The following is a 20,120-nucleotide window of genomic DNA, read 5'->3' on the forward strand; positions in this document are numbered from 1 at the left end:
AAAGATCTGCTAATTTATGACCTGCTGCTTTCATGTGGTTCAAAAACAAGGAAGAAACTGTAAATATGCTGTAAATGGGAAGAAACTCATTTATTTTTAGCCAACAAAAGTTGTAAATAAACCATTTTGGAAGAGAATTCAGATTTTTTGTATTTGCATTGTTTTAGAAGTTAATTAAGTACTGTGGGTTTGTTCTAAACTCTCAGCAATATAGTTATAAATTTAAAAATTGAGTACGATTTGAATGGATGTTTAAGACTTGTTGGTATCTCAATCTTGAGTGGTGACTCAATGTAAAGGCAAGCCTCTCTATTTGTCAGACTACTTCCTTTCATATATAGTTAACTTGACCGTGAGAACCATCCATTGATGCCATCGCAATTGTTTTGCTAAAAAGGATGAACCTTGGCTGGATTTGTTCCTTATTTCTTTCACAAGATGGTTAAGTTAGCAAGAAAACAAAGTACGATGTCAATGATCTATTATCCCAATGTGTAAACAATGTGTATGTGTCACTAGGATTCTAGATTCTTTTAATTACACTATTTTACAAATACAAAAAACTAGAATGTAACTGTGCTATGCAATTATTATTCTATTATTTAATGTTTTCATTATAATAAGTAACTAACCTCAATGGTTGGATGCTTTTAAGATTTGGGTTTATGTAAATTTAGTGTAGTTTAAAAATTATTTGTTTAAGTGAACAACAAAGCTGTTTTTGTTTTAAAAAAACAATTCAATTGACTGGTTACAGTACATTTGGTCATGTGATGGTTTGTATTTTTGCTCTGTAATTTTTCAGGTTTTAATTGCTGGTACAGGCATTGACTACTTCATCTGTAACCTTTGTAAAAGATTTCTACAAAATTCCAGTTAGCTTGTATATTTTTGAATAAAATCTTAAATTATAAAACTAGTCATGTCATGTATATGAAAATATCAAGGAGCTTCATTTTGCTAAAATTTAGTTGATTTTCACCTTTCTGTAACCTGTTGATGGAGCGTAGCAGTTAGCACATTGCATTACAGGCAGCAGCAAAAATCTAACCCCAATCAGTGATCATGTAGCATTGTATATTCCCCCATGACCGTGTGGGTGTGCTCTGGTTTTCTCCCACGTTACAAAGATGTACTGTTGGGGTTAGCGAGTTAGGGGAAGTTGGTGTTGGAAGCTTGGCAACACCTGTGGGCTGCCCCAGCACATTCCTCTGATTTGATAACAAATGATACATTTCACCAGATCTTGATGTACAAGTGACAAAGCTAATCTTAATTGAGGCATCTCTCCTGTCAAAATTATGTATTACATAGATCTAACTAGACTTTTAACCTGTTATTTTTACCATTTTCACTTGAATGGTTATTTAACATTTTAGCTTTCAAAGATAGTAAATCAATATTCTAAAAGCTTGAGGGCAAAATATAGGAACCTTTGTCTAGTCTCATGGACTCCTTTTTTCTATATTATAGTTTTTTTATTTCCTCCAGGTCAATGCCTTCTAAAGCTTGATTCAACCATAATTGGAAGGGAAATTCTGTAGCCAATCCTTGGAATATGTTACAAACTACCTAAAGTGGCAGAGATGGGTTGAATTTTGTAAAAAAGGGGGAAGAGCAAAACCAGTTAAGGAATTTACGATCCTAAGGAAGAGAAGCAACTTTTAAACTGCCTACCTTTGGTACCTGTGGGTGAAGTTGGCTAGTGTGTATATATGCTGACAAATCAAACAGTTTTGTCTGCCATATGCAGCATATTTAAGATTATGGTTCAGAAGATATTTCACCTCAGTGGGCAGAAACTCCGATTAAAGTTCTTGTGAAGGATCTTGGCCAAAACATCAATTGTTCACTTTCCTCCAAAGAGCTGACTGAACCACTGTGTTAATCCTGATTACAAACTGCCTGCTCAGAACTATCAGATGTGCAATGCAGTACTATTTCCTTAAAGCCTATTTGAAAATGAATGTCAGTGGGAAAGGAATAGTAAGTCTGACAATGGAGGGGGCAGAGGGAAAAAACCAGCGATCCGTCAGTCAATATAGGTAACTGCTATGATCATGGCAAGCAATACAATATTTCTACTACCAGGACTCAGAACAATAAAGTTGAAACTAGAACAAGAGGAGATGGGGGAAGTCATTGAAAGTGGGAACAGAATTAGTCATTTAATAATGAGCTTTCAGAGTAGTGACATGCATTTGAAAGATGTAAAGGAGGCATAGTGGGAAGAGTTCCTGCAGTTACTCTGAGATGCCAGGAGGTAGTGTTTTTTAGAACTGGAAGTGACTGGAAATTCAGTGAGATCATGGCCCCACAGATTTACTGAAAGACCCTTGCAAAAATCAAAGCACTATTAGAATACAGGGGCCTAAGTAGTGTGTCCAAATTGCTTTTATTGTGGCCTTTGTCAGCCTCTTTAAAATAAGTAATTGGGATAACACACTCAGGCCCACTTTATTAGGTATCTTCTGTACCATTTCCTATAGATCAGTGACCAGAACTGCCCCCAATACACCAAAATGCAGCCTCATTAACATCTTATGCAACTTCAACATAACATCCCAACTCCTGTATGCAATGGCCTGATTTTATGAAGGCCAATATGCCACAAGCTAACTTAACCACCATCTCTACATGTGAAGCCACTTTGAAGAAATTATGGATCTGTATTCCTATGGCTTTTTTCTACTGCACATCTCAGTGCCAATCATGTAAATCATTAATATAAATGATAAATAACACAGATCACACTGGTCGCTGCAGCACACCACTAGTCATCAGTCTCCAGCTTCTAGTTGGACCCTCTACTTATCACCGCATAGGAAGGTCTCCAGCCAGAGGGAGGAAGGGTGATACCCACAATACAATACTAATTTCTCAAGAACAACCCGTTAACTTGACTTAGGGTTCTTGAAGATCAAGATCAGTTAGTTGAAAATTACCTGCAAGCAAAATGATTGATTATATCCATTATCAGGACTAAAAGGCTGAGCCTACGCAATGCCATCTGGGACACCTCCAGGACCCGGTTGATACATATTTCTTCCGATTGTGCAAGAGAATCAAGCTTTCAAAAAGACTGAATAGGCTCTGAGCTCTGGGTGTTAGAACAGCTGTTTGACAGTAGGGAAGTTGGAAAATTAGGGCACCAGAATGTTTGTACTGCCTCCAAAATACTATCTTAGAACAAAGACTCCTCAAATCTGTGTTTATCTGCAAATGCTTCTGGAATATTGGCATGAACACCATTAGTTATGTTATTTGAAATGTCACAGTTGCATTGGTCTTTTCTGGTAAGTTGTAGGAAAAAGTAGAAATTGGAGATTACAGAAGATTGCAGTGCAGTAACCAATGATGTCAAAATATACCATCAGGCTGTGGGAGAGAAATATATTGTCTAGCAAGAGATATTGGAAAGCACAGAACAAAAAAAAAGGCATAGTGAAGGAAGGTCATGTAATCAACAGCTAACCAGTTTCAGTTCAAAGCATAGCTGAGACAGCATTACTGCCCCCCTTGGTCAATCCCATTGTAATCATCCTACTGTGAGCTACCCAGAAGACAGGACAAGCAGATAGGTGTTTGGGACAGGACATTTGGTAGATTACAAACCTCAAATATTCTGGTAATCTGGTTATCAAATGATAAAAAATTGTAGAAAAAAATCAGCAATTTGAAAAATATTAGGGAAACACACTCATGTGGATGAAGTTAGAACATCAAGGCTGTATAAAGGCAATAAGCCAGCCAGTGGTGTAGTGTAGTGGCGTGGCATACTCACCAGACTTTGTTTGAAATTACAGTGAAGCTTTGAGTATTTTTGAATCCATCATGTTTTATTATGTGCTGCATTTAAATGTCAACACTGGCCACCATCCTCTCAGCAGGTTTGTCCCACTGCAAAACATTTAGCACTTTTGTAATTATCAACTGATTAAAAAGGTAGCTCAAACTATTCCCATCCACTTGTTTAAAAAAAATCAGCGTAGCCCCCAAAAAAGTTAGCAATAACTTGTAGAAATAGTTACTAACAAAAAGATAATATAATGCAGGAACTGTGAAATTAAACTATCTGACAACAACAGTAATGTAACTTGTATCTTCCATAATGATTACAGATACATACCCCTGAACAAATCTAGACTGATATCAGAATATACCCAGCAACTTCAGTAGTGATTACATGCTCAAATTTATCCTGTTGGGGGCCAGTTCAGGTGCTACTACACATTAGCACACAATCCCTTAAATTGGTGTTGTTTGGGGGCGGGGGGGGGGGGTGGTTGCATGGATGTGATAAGTAAACAAAACTGCAAGGAAGAATACTGACTTTCCAACTTTGTTAATACTAATGTTGACATCTAGGAAGAGGCACTTTATTTGAGGATGTTAAGAACAGTAACTATAGCTTAAATTGTCAAGAGAACAGTTCTAGTAAAATGTTTTTCTTAAGTGCACTGAGAAGGTCACTTCTGTTAAAGTAACTCACTAAATAATTGACTATTGCACCTTCGTCAAAATTGGGAAAGTTAAATTGAAACATTTTAAAGGCAAGACCGAGTCGAATTTATTTTTGTAATGTTTACTCAGCAGGCAGAATATTTATGTAAAAGGGATTGGCCTTAACAGATCTCACTCAAGCAAGCTATTAAAATTCAAAGGAGAAAATTCCCACTGACCAAGATAGACTACAACCAAACACCCTCATATAGATACTGAATGGAGACTAACTGATATTTTGGTATTACAACCTAAAAGCAACAGCTGAAGAGAGCAGACCCTCTCTCTATTTTCTGGAATGTCCAATTTCAAGAAGATTTTGTTAAAAGTCACAGAAACCTCATTCTCTTTATCCAGTAGATACATTGGTCTTCAAACATTTGTTTTTATGATGCAATTAAGTTCATGATCACTGAACAAACAACCTTACTCATAAATCAGTGTCTTCCTTGGGCTTGTAACTGCATAAGGACATTTACTTTCTAATTCTTGATACAAGTTTTATTTTAAGTTGAATATGCTACTAGTATTGTACCTTAATTATAAAGATTGTTTAGAAATTAATTTTCTAAAAAAACGAAAGTTACATCCAACTAGCAGCAATAGCTGAATCCTGTAACATAATGTGCATTCAGTAATGCAATGCCTGAATGTAACCAGACAAATAGAACATCATTTTAACACTTCAAGATTAACTTCATTTCACTAAATAATTGAAAGCTTTTGAGAAGGTGGAACTTTTTGATCACATGTTTCTTAACTGCTTGTCAGCTTGCTTCAAGGAGATCCAGTTTTTCAAAATGTTTGCCCGTAGCTTGGCCCACACTAAATGATCAAATTGACCAAAGATCTGAGCAGCAAAAAGGGCAGCTGCCTCAGGAAACAGAACAGTGGAGCAGCCAAGACCTAGGAAAACAAATGGCACATTTAGAAAATGTCCACCTTGCACAAGAAACAAAATACATTTTAATCACACAAAAAAAACTGACAAACCTCCACCCTCTACCCAGTTCTCCACACTTAATATACTTGAATTAAAAACACATATGGGCACTGCAAGTTCTTCCCCCATTTTTCCTTACAAAACTGCTCAAGCTCTGTCAGATTGCAAAGGATCGGGAGTGAACAGCCCTTCTCAAATCCAGACACAAACTCTCAATTAGACTGAGGTCTGGACTCTGACTTTGCCACTCCAGAACATTAATTTTGTTGTTTTTAAGCCATTCCCATGTAGCTTTGGCTTTATGCTTGAGGACACTGTCTTACTAGAAAAAACATCTTCTCCAAAGTTGCAGTTCTCTTGCAGACTGCATCAGATTTTTCTCCAGGATTTCCTTGTATTTTCCTGCATTCATTTTACCCTCTACCTTCACAAGCCTTCCAGGGCCTGCTGCAGTGAAGCATCCCCACAGCACGATACAGCCACCACCATGCTTCAGTGTAGGGATGGTGATGATGTGCGGTGTTTGGCTTAAGCCAAGCATAGCATTTAGTCTGAAAGCCAAAAGCTCAATTTTGGTTTCATCAGACGATAGAACCTTTTTCCAGCTGACTTCAGCATCTCCCACAAGCCTTCTAGCAAACTCTAGCTGAGATTTCATGCGAGGTCTCCCCCCGCCACCCAAAACAGTGGCTTTCTCTTTGTCACTCTTCCATAAAGCTGCAACTGGTGAAGCACCCGGGCAACAGTTGTTGTATGCATAGTCTCTCCCATCTCAACCAATGAAGCCTGAAACTCTTCCAGAGTTGTCGTAAGTCTCCTGGTGGCCTCCTTCACTAGTCCCCTTCTTGCATGGTCTTGAGGACAGCCTGCTCTAGCAGATTTACAGCTGTGCCATATTCTATTTCTTGGTGACTGACTTAACTGTACTCCAAGGGACTTACCAGCAGTTGGACCTTCTACATACACTTGCATTTTTACTACAATCAATTGAAACACATTGAATGCACACAGGTCTCCAAAAACAGATCACAATTTAACAAAGTATGTGACTTCTAAAACCAAATGGCTGCACCCATGATGATTTGGTGTACCATACTAAAGGGGGTGAATACTTTGTAATCAATTCCTTTGTGTTTTATATTGGGCCAGATTGAAAAGGTCAGGATATCAACGCTGGAGGCTAGGTACGGGCTGGTTCAGATTACTGCTTGAAGCAGCAGAACCCAATGTTCAGATGGAGCCAGGCCAAATTGAAAAGGTAAAAGATGCCAGAAAGATCAGGGTGTCAGGGCCAAAGGCAAGGTATGGGCAGATTAAGAACGTGGCTTTATGATGTTTACTCAGCTCTGCGCTGAACTACAGGACTCTCTTGGGGACTTCCGTTCAGAAGCACTATTTATTTGCATGATTACCCCCCTCCCCATTGCACATTGAGTGTTCGATAGTACTTCTTATGGGTTATTTTCTTATGTTTTTTTCCATATATGGTGTTTGTTTCATGGCTGCCTGTTAGAAGAATATCAAGGTTGTATAATGTCTACATACTTTGATAATAAAATGTACTTTGAATTTTGAGAACAACCCATGTTTCTTAACGAGGCACTCCAAACTCCACATCAATATATTGAACCCAATATTACCCTAATTTTCTCTATCGTGTGCCATCTTGTTGAATGCTTTTTGAAAATCCAAATACACGGCCACTAACTCTCACGTTAAAACTCTGCTAGTTATGATCTCATACTTAGATGCCCTCAATCATCTTTTCTTCAATACATGTTAACTCTCTCCAATCACATGATTTAAGTGAGTGTTATCAGGAACCATATTAATACATCATCAGTGATTTTTTTTTGAATAGTGGATTACCCACTTCACTTTCCAGATCAAGATTAAGATCAAAATCAAATCAAAAGCAGGACCCTCAAACCCTCAAAATGGCAGGATGCAGAACATGTTCAGGGAACTTCTAAGAACTTAAAACAGGCTGCAAACAAATCTCTACCTGGTCACTGCCTAGACCAAGGGTTCCCAACCTTCTTTAAAAAATGCCATGGACCCCTACCATTAACTGAGGGGTCAGTGAACCCCAGGTTGGGAACCCCTGGCCTTGACTCAACCTGACAATTTGAAATGTGGTCTGTCAAATATACTAATAGCAGCCTGCTTTGAAGTAAACTATATTAAGCATCTATGGATAATATAACAAGTTGAAAATTTACTTGGAAATGCCACTAACTTTTGTTTTTAATATTGTTCTAATTGTTTTCTTTCTTGTGTCAATGTTGGACATGCAACCGTAAATGACATATGGTAGTAATGGAGGTAGATTATCAAATTATAGGATCAATTTGGATGTAGCAAAAACCAGGACACTGAAAATATTGGTAGATCAAAAAAAAACACCATCAAGAAAAGGCATCTGCAATTTTTTCCCTTTCATTCTGATGTTCACTCTAATGAAGATATCAAAACCAAATATAATTGACACACAGGTTAATAAAGACAGGATCCAACAAGATTCCTCAAAACAACTAATACTAATATCTAAAGAGCTGCTCAGAGGATTCTCAACAACTTACCACTAGGCATTCGCAGTGATGACCAAATATCTTCAGCACCCCAATCAGCAGATATGGGAGGGCAGTTTATAACAGGACAAGTAGTGTTTCCAGACAGCACCGGTCCTAAACCATTACTTCTGCCAGCAACGGCCACAAATACAGTATGAACACCATCACCTAAATGTTACGAAATAAAATGCTATCAGAGATCCCGTTCTTTTAGATCATAAGCTCCACTTACATTTTAAATTCCACATGTCAAGTAACCAATAAAACACAAGCTGGCTAAAAGATTGATAGCACCACATTCCTGTGAAACAAATTAATCTTGTACTGTAATACAAGTTATTATAAAAGATACTGCAATACCAATTATGAAGGAAGTTAGATAAGGGAATAGTGCAATACGATCAGTTTTTTGAGAAATATCAGTTCAACATCAATAAATGGAAATCAAAATACTAGATGCCAGAAATATGAAGACCTTCTACTTGAGACATTAATCACTTTTCTTTCCATAAATGCTGTTCAACCTGACGACTTTTCCTAGCAGTTTGTTTTTACGTAAGCATCATTTCATTCTCAACTTCAGCAAGGCTACTTGGGTAGACAGGAGATGCTGAGGAAATGAAGTGTACGTGAAGTCAAGTTTATTGTCGTTTTACTATATACATGTATAGAATGAGTACAGCCATATAATGTATACAGAACCGAGGCAAAGTTTTTCCATTAAAACAATTTTATATTGTGTAATGATCCATAATTGAGGCCACAAGGCTAGGAATTTCTTATGGAATCCATTTTGCTTTCACATCAAGTCGAAAATTTAGGAATGCGAAAAAAAATTAACCTAGTGATTACATGCCTGTAGAAAGTTTTACATCAGACAGCAACTCTTTGTACTATAATCCATTACAAACAGCAAACCAAAATTCATGTGAGTGGAAGCAAGGCATCAATAGAAGATAATTTCATGTACTGCATGTGATACCATTACAGCTAGACAAGCTGTTCTTTATTTAATATTCTAATTTTCATACATCTCCTTTCTGAAGAATAACAGGAAAATATCTGGTGTTCCTGAGCCACTTGGAGGAATCAATAACTCATACTATACATCTTAATCAGTTTAATAAAAAAAACACCTTAAATCTAGCATTCTCTGTCACAAAAATGAATGGGTTGATCTGCAAAAGACACCCAAGGCAAGATAACTCAGGAAATTGTTAAAATGCAAAAATCAAAGGCACACAAAAAAAAACACCTAGTTTCTGTTAAGCTATTGCTTCTTTTCTATTGTTGCAACTTGATCGATAAACCTGTTGTGTTTATAACCAACATGTGTACCGTTACTATTGGTCACATACATAGCAAGTTAGGTTAAATTAATCCTTGAAAGTAAAACAAAAAATAAGAAACGACAAATCTTAATGTTGTTGAAATACCACTGATGGCTAAAAAAAAATCTAGTATTAAGGGCCATCACAAAATAATGGGAGAAAAATAAGCATAGCCCGACACTTACAATCAATTTTAACTAGCAAATTCAACAATATACGAATTGGTTATAATGGCTTATAGCAGGTTTCCTCAGGGTATTAAGTATTTATAACTTAGCAATACTACATATTATGATTTAAAAAATTCAACATTAGGACCTCAAAAGGATTGAAATTCACAAACTCCTAAGTATTTTGATTGGAGGTATGACATTATTGTGGTCAAACCTAGCTTCCAACACAACGATCTTTTAAAGATCAATGGCAAATAAATGTAGATGTATGTGATAACCAAAAAACACCAGGTACTGGAAGTCAGCAATAAGGTGTGCTCCAAATACAAGTCAGTTAACGTCTGTGCTGAGAAAAGCAAAATTGACATTGTTCTTACACAAGTGATTGCACCAGAAATTCCTTAACCTTTTTGTCTTCCTTTCAGGTTAAGGAATTCCTGTGTAGTCTTTCCTCAAAGGAAAAACTACACAGAAAGAACCACATTTTGTTACTGCTTTAAGATAAACAAATGAAAAGACAATTTAAATGCAACTCACTATTTGCATTAGCATAGCAAATACAGAAATTGGATTGCTAGTATTAAAGGTTATGTGGCAATTTTAGGAAAAAAATTTGAAGACATGGCTAAACAGAATACATAACCTTCGAGAAGAAAAATCAATGATTCCAATCTTCTATTCCCCATTCATACTTCCCCCACCCTCCCCCACAGGTCAAAACTTCTCTGAGGGAGAGAGAAGTTAACAGACATCCCACCCTGCAAAAACTCATTTCAGGGAGGTAGCACCATCAATTTGTGGGAGACTCCCGGAACTTCCGGGAGAGGTGGGATGTCTGCAATAGAGTAGCTCCTTAGCAGCTAGCCAGCTAGTTTAAATAATGTTAGCTATGCTAATGAACGAATGACACCTGTTAAACTCATCTCAACATGTTTGTTAGTCTTAACCCACCATGGGCAATAGAAAAGTCAATGTTGCAAACAGCGCAGCGAGCAGCACTATCATTATTTTTGACCCCTATTAGGCAGGGGTACACTTTAGTGTAGTCTGGGGTGACGTACGTTTTATATTTTCTTTTTCTGAAACACTCTGCCATGGTGCGCTCTCGCTCTCTCTTAACCATATAACAAGATAACAATTACTGCACAGAAACAGGCCATCTCGGCCCTTCTCGTCTGTGCTGAACGCTTACTCTCACCTAGTCCCACCGACCTGCACTCAGCCCATAAACCTCCATTCCTTTCCTGTCCATACAGCTATCCAATTTAACTTTAAATGACAATATCGAACCTGCCTCAATCACTTCTGCTGGAAGCTCGTTCCACACAGCTACCACTCTGAGTAAAGAAGTTCCTCCTCATGTTACCCCCTAAACTTTTGCCCTTTAACTCTCAACTCATGTTGTCTTGCTTGAATCTCTCCTTGCTTTCTCTCTCACTCGTGTGCTCTTGCTCTCTCTCTCTCTCGTGGTCGCTTTCGCACTCTCTCTTGCTTTCTCTCGCTTGCTCGCTCTCAAAAAAATTGATTTCCATGATATTGTATATAATTTGCAGGCATCAGGGAGCCACTATTAATATGCAGGAGACTCCCGGAACTTCCGGGAGAGGTGGGATGTCTGAGTTAATGGTGAAAACTTAGGGAGGCAGCTAGAACAAGACATAGATGAACCAAGGTGGAATTCGTGGAAGACAAAATTGTACGAGAAAAAATTTTACGGTGGGAATTGTAAGAGAAAATTAGAAATAATGGAAGAACAAAGCCACCTACTAACGACTGCCAGCTTGCTTTACTCTCTGGCTACCAAGAGAATTTAGTTCCTATTTTCTTGCACATTCAAAAGGGAAACATACAAGTATATCAAATATATCACTAAAGACTGCAAAAAACCCACAAAAGCAAAAAAAAGTTAGAAAATATTGCAGTTCATGAACAAGTATATTTAAATATCTCTTTTAGCTGACAGGCTTTGTGTGATAGTTCAAATATGAGAATGAAAAAGAACTGCATACAAATGGAATGGAACTGATATTTTCTTTTGGATTACGAGATTCCAAGGTCAAGATTGCAGATGTGTTTTGGAAGTGACTTGATATTTCTCCCCATAAATACCAGTGCAGAGATCAATTTAAAATTCAAACAAAATTAGGCAGAGCTGACGGAAACTGTTTAGCATCAGCTAATTCAGATTCATTGCTCGTAATTGACTGAAAACAGCTAATTAATGCAAAAATTCAAATATCTTGTAGTGAGATGAATTTGAAATGTCTTTCCCAGCTATTTGCAATACACTATGTTGTGTATTCTATTTTGTATTACAAAACATAATATTTTGTATTTTGTAAAACAAAACAAAATCCACAATTAGACTTTTTAAATTCCCAACTGTATATGATCTTTCTGAAGTCAGGGTTCAGTAAAGTAGCAGAAAATCCGAGTTAGAATTTTAACCCCCATTCCCAAGACACAAGATGTATCATCATAAAGGTTGCTTACCTTCATATTCTGCTTTAATTTTCAATGTCTCATCTGTACCTTTATGAGCTGATGAAATCCTCAGTTCACAAGGTATGCCATAATTTGCACATGCTTGTTTTATTTTTTGGCCATGGCCAAGATCACTGCTGGATCCCATAATTACCACCACTCTTTTGGAAGACTTTGTCACTAGCAGATTCTGCATGAATATTTGAATAAGTTAATGTAGTCTACCTTTCAATTTAGTGCAAAAGATAAACATCAAATTCAGAAAATTTTCCTGTTAATGTATTCACAATCTTATGCATTTGCACTACAGCAATTGATCCAGAATTTACATTTGAAAGCTTGTTGGATCAGATACTATCACAGTCCAGCAGAGAAATTACAGACCGTATAATATAAATAACGAGACAACCGGGTGACCCATTGGGGCACCCTTTGAGAGAAGTGTAGTGCAAGTCTGATGTGACCAGAATGAACATTAAATTTTCCTGAATGCTACTGATATCGCTTTGCTTTGGAAACTGAAGTAGAAAACCTCAGATTATTAAAGAAGAATGACACTTAGCAAAGCAAATATAGCTGCTCCTCGTTTAACGAAGGACACTTTTGATGGCATCATTTCTGGTTTATCTGCCACCCTTATGCCTCTCGTTGTCATTCTGGAGACGTGCAGCCCTTTCATCCCCCTTCTCTTCATCTCTCCTGCTGTTTATTGTTTGTCTCTGATCCTGGAGACGGGCATGCCTCTCCTCCTGTCTCTTCTCTCAACTTTTTTTGTCCTGACTCTTTGATCCTGGAATCGTGCGGCCCTGACCTCATCCGATTCTTGTTCTCTCCCTCTTCTTGCCGCTTCCCGAGGATGTTTGCCATCATCTCTTGACCATAATGTACCCCTTCCCTTTCCACACGGCATAATTAGGCTGACCATTTTTTCTTACCCTGATGCTGGATAGAAGATACGAAGCACTAACACCAAAGGATACTGATTATTCTTGATGTGGCTGGCGCTCTCCTAAATGGACGTGATATAGTCACCGCTGTCCTTTGACTGCAGCAAAGGGTTTTATGGGTGGCTGGAAGTACGTCATTACAGTAAGATTTAATTATCTCTTATTGATTGGGTGTCCCAATCCTGCACATGCTGATGGTGAATAGCAGTATGTGACCCCTTGAAATAGAGCTGCCTTGCCCTTTTGCTCCGGTAGATGTTGCTGCTGAGGCAGGCCATGCGCATGCGTCGGGCTGTCGCGTCCCGATTTCCACGATGGCCGATCGGGTCTCGGGTGAAAGCCAGCCTGTTGATTTTTGGTGAATGAGCAATTTTATAAGAATATATAACCCTGATCTTTGCCTGCATTCTGTAAGTTAGCACATTTTAATTCGATTTAGCCATAAAAAGTGCCACTGTAATGCAGCGTTTGTGCTAATTGGAGGTCACAAACAGACAGAGCATGAGAGTTTTAGTATTATATAGATAAATGGCTATCCAAGACAGCAATGGAATGGTCAAAACTGGAGATTTGAAAAAGACATGGTCGTAGGCAAATTTTAGAAGGGGGGGGGGGGAGGAAGATAATGCTCTCAGAAAAAAAGTCAAATATTGACTTCCATGATTTGGTTCTTCCCAAAACTTAAGTATGATGCATCAGGCTGACAGACAAAATATGGATATAGATGAGAGTACCTCCTTTAATCAGGTATCATCCATCAAAAATATGCTTCGTGATTTACACACTTAAAGTTTGAAAATACCTGTACTCTTTCTGCTACCCATTCAAAGTTTCTCTTGACTACTTGCATAGCTTCAGGTGTTACTTCTTTGAGATCACGATAAACCTAAAAGGCAAAAATACAAACTGAACACAGCATTTCCATAAAAACAAACAAATGTTAGATTCTGTTTTTTTTTAAAAAAAGTTACTGGTAACATTAAAATACAAACTCAAAGGCAACACTCTTGCAAACTATGTCTGCAGTTAGGAAGCAACTAAAATGAAAGCACTTTATTTTTAAATGAAGAAAACAATAGTCAGCTAAATCCCATTTCACTAAAACAATTAAATACAGGAGTTTCAAAAGTTATCATGAGCAAAGCAAAAATCTGAAGAATTTTGTATTTAAGTTAATGACAACAATGACAGCAAGTTACCAAATACTTCTCTAGTAGGAAGCATTTTTCATTATAAAAATTCATCAACTTCAGTTAGCATTGCAAATGAATATTTACAATGTTTCAAAGTTACAATGAAGTAGGAAATCTCCAAAAACATCCAATTTTGGTTGTGCTCAAGGATGAGCTGAATGTTGCTTACAAAAAGGAATCTACACTGCATTCCAACCCTTCAAAATTGTAATCTAGGAGAAATGCTATTCTATTAGAAGACATTGTTGAACTATATGATTAACGAAAAATAAGCTGGTGAGATTGATTTGATTTTATAAAACAAAACCTACAAATGAGGAAATCACCAAAGACTAAAAGTAGTCAGCATAATGGACAAAAAACAATTATGGCAATATTTATTTTAGCTTTCCTGCAGGCTAGAAGGAGACATACTATACCAATCCAAGAACTCTTTATACCTGCCTTTGCAACAGGTGCCTTAGCCACTGACAAAATTTAGGAGCTTTGACCGAGATCATGTTGCGAGAAATTGAGATCTGGGATTTATGCTACACTTCTCAGAGGGTCTTCCCTTCAACTTGCAGTAAAAAATTTCAAATCTATAGACTAAATACTGACCTGTTTATCCTTTTGCAGGCTTCGATCCCCTAAAGGCCACAATCTCCAGGAGTCGTTGTCAATCACATCAGCAAGTAAAATCTCCTTGGTAGAAGCACAAACTCCAAATTCCACCTACCAAGAAGAAACTATTAATTAGTTCATTCAAAAAAATACTGCTTGCTTGTTTCATAGGAAGATAATTACTTACTTTCATATCCACAAGTGTACAGTCTTGAGTTGCCCAGGCCTTCTCCAATATCTCAAACACAGCCAAAGTGGTACGATTCATGATGTCTACTTCACACCGCTCAATTTGCAGCCCTCCACAGTTAAAATGAGCTTCAATCACTTGTTCTTTGGACCACTGTGGATCATTGTTGGCATCATCCTAAAAGAAACTTAGAAATTAGTTATTTGACATGAAAATCTCCTAGCATCAACCTTCATTAAACTTTTGTTGCTTTAGTCTAGGCTGACTGTAGAACAATCGGATCTCTGTATGGTTAGAGGTTCTGACCTTCAGATATTTGCTCTCAGGTAGATGTATTTTTTAACAAAAGGCTCAAAAGACCACAGGCAGTATTGTGATGATCCTCTGCCCTATTTGATATTTATCCCTCAACCTCACTAGTTACTTCACTTCTTGAGAAACTCACCTGTCAAATATTGGCACTTGGCTTTCCTCCACTACAAAAATGACAGCACCAATAATTTCATTTTAAAGTCAAATAGTACTGTACAGCACAAATCAGTAGTCTATGCTGACCACAACCATCTATACTAATCTCATTTACCTGCACTTAGTTAGAAGGTTTCTTTGTCTTCGTAATTGAAGTGCTGATCTAGATACTTATTTGACTTGAGTATCTGCCTTCAGGGACTATTCCAAATTCTAAACATCTTTAGGATGGGGAAAAACTTGTTCCACAGATCCCCTCTAAACCTCCTATCCTTATCCTAATTAGATGCTCTTTAGTCTTAGATATGTCCGTTACCTAACCCAGGGCCCTCAGAGTTTTGTATACTTCTATAGGTTTCTCTTCCATTCCAAGGAGAAGCAACCAACCAAAATGCTCCATCCCAGGCAACATTCTAGTACAACCTTTTGCACCCTCTCCAGTTTAATTACATCTTTCCTAGAGTGGTCATTTGAACTGTACACAGAACTCTAGCTGTGGCCGAAGCACTGCTTTAGAATGTTTTTAGCTACACTTTTCCCTTAAATCTTGGAAACTGCCCTATGTTCCAATCCCCATCTGATGATGGGGAAATCACCTATTTTCTGCTTTTACAACTTATCTACCACCATTGACTCCAGATTCTTCGACAAAGGCCCCTGTTCTGCCACACTCCCTCGTGCACAACCATTTATTGCGTTATTTGTATTCTCATTGATTGCACCCTTTTGCACTTAGCAGGATTATATTCCCTCTATTATTGATCATGCATCTTTAAAATATCATAAGCAGCTTCAAGCCAACCTGATAACATCACTGAGAAAAAAAAAGTCCCTGGAGTCCACCTGTATACTCCATGAAGTTTTATAGCATAGACAACTTCATTGGTTTATTAAGCCCAAATCAGTTTTAAAATTTATTTTAACTGTCAACTGATAAATACACAGCAAGGTTTGTAGAAAATGGTTCCATGCATCATCTCTACTATAGTTTCTTACGATTCTTTCTAAAATAACATTCCAAGGATGCAAAAGAGACTCAAAAGTTAATTAAAAATACTCTGTGCCTCAGACTTAAACTTACTGGTTAAATGATATTTAATGTTGTATTGCAGAGATCATTACAATGTTTTTTTTCATGCAGCTGGAGAATAAAAAGGACCACCCACATAAAGATTAACGGCAAAAAAAAAGAACAAGAGGAGAAAGTGTTACAAATACCTTAAAGAACATTTCCATCTTTGGAGGAAAAAACTTAAATCCTTCCTTTACACCAGGATTTCTTTTCAGAAAAGAGCCAGTGGCAACTCTTCTACAGACCCACTCAATCGGAATCATGTGACAATTCGCTGCGACAAACGCCGTTTCTCCACACTGCTTCTCAAATGCAGTTTTTATCCCTTTTGAACAACAGAAATAATTAGCATGGTAGCATTGCAATTTGTGCAAATGTTCTACAGCATCTGTGATCATCCATCAGAGTTCAATTCCCACGGCTGTCTACAAGAAGTTTGTACATTCTCCCCGTGAGCTTCTTCTGGGTGCTCTAGTTTCTTCCTAGATTCAAAAGTAATTTGATTTAGGGTTTATAAGTTGTTGGTGTCAGAGGCATAGCGACCTGTGCGGGCTGCCTTCAGTACAATCCTCACATATGTTGGTTATTGATGTAAAAAGCAACACATTTCACTATGCTGCAATTGCCTTATGTGACAAGTAAAGGCTGGTCTTCAAAAATAAATTCTTCCAAAAAGACTTCAGCAGCAATGCTCTTTGACTCATTTGTACAGTTAGAAACAGGTTCCATGGACCATTACTTTAAACCAACCATAATGCCTGTCGATACCACTCCTACTTTCCTGTATTCATTCCATGTAGCTTTATGCCCTGCTCATTCAAGTAGCAGCCCAAAATATACTTAAACATTACTGTTCATGCCCCCAACACCTCCAGATGCCGACAAAAATCTACCCCGGCGGACTCCTTATAAACTGGCCCCCCATCCATTTTGAATCTATATCCTCTAGTTTTAGAGGCTCCTGCCACGGAAAACGGTTACTGGCGATCTTGCTTAGCCATGCCTTTTAATTTTATACCCTTATTCCCCATCACTTTCCAGCTTTCTTCACTGCAAGGAAAACAGACCGAGCCGATCCAATTACTCCTGATAACTCAAGACTCGCAATTCAGGCAAACACCCTGTGAATCTTTTCTGCATCCTCTCATTACCTTTCGAGTGTGCTGACCAGAACTCTAAATGAAGCCAAACCAAAGTTTTGTACAACTGTAACAAGGCAACCCAATTCTTGTACTCCCATGTCTTGGCAGATGAGGCAAACTTATCATATGGATTGTTCATCACCCTATGCACTTTCATTTTCAGGGAACTATCTAATTTTAACAAAAGGTCTCTTCTGTTCTTACCTGCGTCCTGCAGTAGTCTGAAGACAGACACGGTAGTTTTAGTGGAGATAGCGGCCTTGCCAACCATTTGGTCTTTCCTGGCTGCATTTCCAGCCGTAATCTGGTCCTTGGATTTGATCAACACTTGTCCTGGACAACCCAGTAGTTCATAGACTTCCTTGGTCTTTCCTTCATTCAGTTTTTTCCCTATTTTATGTTCTGAAAAAATATTTTAACTTCAGATGTTTAAAAAGATCATTGGATGAAACTGAAGAAACAGCCTTACAGACAATAGTCCATTTAACAAGCTGTTGCACTTGTCAGACTTACAGGGTTTATGTATCAGGAGGGAAATCAGTGGGTAGGGAAAAGTGCTACTCTTGCCCCTATATCTCTTCCCTCACTACTATTCAGGGACCAAAGCAATCCATCCAAAACGAAACTTCACCTGTGAGTCTGTCAGGGTCATCTATTATACTCAGTGCTACCTATGTGGCCTCCTCTACATCAAAGGACCTCTTCTCTCTCTGCAGCAAAAGGGAGGCTCTTCCGATGGCTAGCCATTTCAATTTGACTTCACATTCCCATTCTGGCATATCTATGCAAGGCTTCCCCTACTGCCATCATGAGGCAAAACTCCATATTGAAGAAGCAACACCTTATACTCCATTATGGCAGCCTCCAACCCAATGGCATGGAACACCAATTTACCCATCTTCTGGTAGTCTCTCCCCCCACCTTCCTTCTTTTTCTATTCCCCATTCTGGGTATCCTTCCACCCTTTCACCTCACCTCCATGTGGACCACTGACCTCCAATATTCTTTCTTCAGCCCTTACCACTTCCATCTATTCCCCCTTTACCTGATTTCACCTATCATCTGCCAGTTTGAACTCCTCCCACCCCCTACATTCTCGTTTCGGACCCTTCCTTTCCAAGCCTGATACAGGGGCTCAGTACGAACTGAAGTGTTATTCCCCTCCATCGATACTACCTGACTCGCTGAGTTTCTCCATCATTTTATTGTATCTGCAGAAGCTTGTGTTTAAAATAGCCAAATCATTTTTTTTAAATTTCAGGCCGGTTAAGTCCTGCACCCTAGAGTCACTCTAGCTAGGATTGGTAATAGCTGTTGGTCGAGACCGTTTCCCAGGACAGCCTCAATTTTCATCAAGGTATGCGCCAGAGAGCAACCCAAGACAACATTAAAGTTCGCGAAGCTGTTCTCCTCTTGCTTTGCATTTTAACAAAATCTCCTCCCGCAAAATCATGTGAGCTCAGACCACGAGGCTCAGACAGCTTCTATCGCGCTATTATCACTTTTGTACGGACCTCTCAAACGTGAAAAGATGAACTCAGTCGCCTAATTTACTTCGTTGTAGTCCTTATATTGTTTTTGCCTACTTGTATTTTCCCTTTAACCACAACATAATCTGCATTTCCTTTGTTTTTTAACTATCTTTGTTAACCTGTGTATGGCACACAAAGCACAAGCTTCTCTTTGTACATGTGACAATATAGTAACCAATTACCAAAAGGTGGCACATTGCGAAGGAGAAATTATCAAACAGGAAAACTTTTCCATTTACCTTCAATATTCTCCATCTTGCGTAAAATTTACAACTCTGAAACATAAAATCAAATAAAAAGTTATCTGCTCGATTTTGCGCGCGCGCGTTTTGCAACCCACAGAACATTCAGACTTCCTGTTCACACATTTTAGAATCAAATCGTACGATTACGACAAATAAAAATCCGCAAACGCCCGGTCAGCAGCCTACAAATAAAGGAGCAGGTCAGGGTTTGTTGAAAATACAAATAAACGCAGAGGGTAGTCCCACACCGACATTACCACGTGGAACCGCACCGTCCAGAGGACGCAGTGCGGTGCCCCAAGGCAGAGGCAGGCCGGCAGGCCCTCCCGTCCCCGAGTCGTGTTACCTGCCGATACTCGCCACTGGTCTGCCGGCTCCAACCACCGATCGCCGCGAAGGCAGCCGCGGTTTAAATGTGAGGAGAGGCCGGGGCCCGGGGGGAGGGGCCGCCGACCCGACTTCAGGGAGGGGTTCTGCCAAAAGAAGGGTGTGGGGGAGGAGAAGCGAGAGTTTCGGGAACAAAAGCAACCTGTGCGGGAAGCGGTTGAAAATAAGGTTGGACGACGTTAGTTTACATTTTTAAAGGAGTTCTGATTCTGGTTCTGAAGTACAGTAGCGAAAGTCAGAGTTTCTTTTGCATTCATTTGCGCCGGGGGCTCCTTCGCAGCGCTGGTGCGGTCCAACTTCCTGGGCCGAGCATGCGCCGTTGCGGCGGGAACAG

General features: G+C 38.7%; 1 protein-coding gene across 3 annotated transcripts; it reads right to left on the minus strand.

The window, feature by feature from the left end:
* Nucleotides 1–29: 29 nt before the first annotated feature.
* Nucleotides 30–20,088, minus strand: paics (phosphoribosylaminoimidazole carboxylase, phosphoribosylaminoimidazole succinocarboxamide synthetase). Of its 3 annotated transcripts, none has more exons than XM_063043084.1 (10): nt 19,975–20,088; nt 19,394–19,429; nt 17,827–18,024; nt 16,627–16,805; nt 14,938–15,117; nt 14,748–14,861; nt 13,757–13,840; nt 12,017–12,197; nt 8,029–8,187; nt 30–5,409 (listed from the first exon to the last, which is right to left on the minus strand). In XM_063043084.1, exons 2-10 carry the CDS (start codon nt 19,407–19,409, stop codon nt 5,249–5,251), a joined length of 1,272 nt encoding a protein of 423 aa, XP_062899154.1. In that variant the 5' UTR covers nt 19,410–19,429; nt 19,975–20,088; the 3' UTR covers nt 30–5,248. The 3 variants fall into 3 exon arrangements, with proteins under 3 accessions (XP_062899154.1, XP_062899155.1, XP_062899153.1); XM_063043085.1 differs by lacking the exon at nt 19,975–20,088 and adding an exon at nt 19,657–19,732; XM_063043083.1 differs by lacking the exon at nt 19,975–20,088 and adding an exon at nt 19,746–19,893 and having other exon boundaries at nt 31–5,409.
* Between the last annotated feature and the right edge of the window lie 32 nt (nt 20,089–20,120).

This window comes from Mobula hypostoma, chromosome 3 (genome assembly GCF_963921235.1).
Source record: "Mobula hypostoma chromosome 3, sMobHyp1.1, whole genome shotgun sequence".
Classification (NCBI taxonomy): Eukaryota; Metazoa; Chordata; class Chondrichthyes; order Myliobatiformes; family Myliobatidae; genus Mobula; species Mobula hypostoma.

Excerpts from the sequence above, each read along its gene's own strand:
- paics (XM_063043084.1), bottom strand. Across the intron at positions 12,198-13,756 it reads GGGTAGCAGAAAGAGTACAG|AATCTGCTAGTGACAAAGTC; the intron begins GTATTTTCAAAC and ends ATATTCATGCAG. Across the intron at positions 5,410-8,028 it reads ATCACTGCGAATGCCTAGTG|GTCTTGGCTGCTCCACTGTT; the intron begins GTAAGTTGTTGA and ends TTGTTTTCCTAG.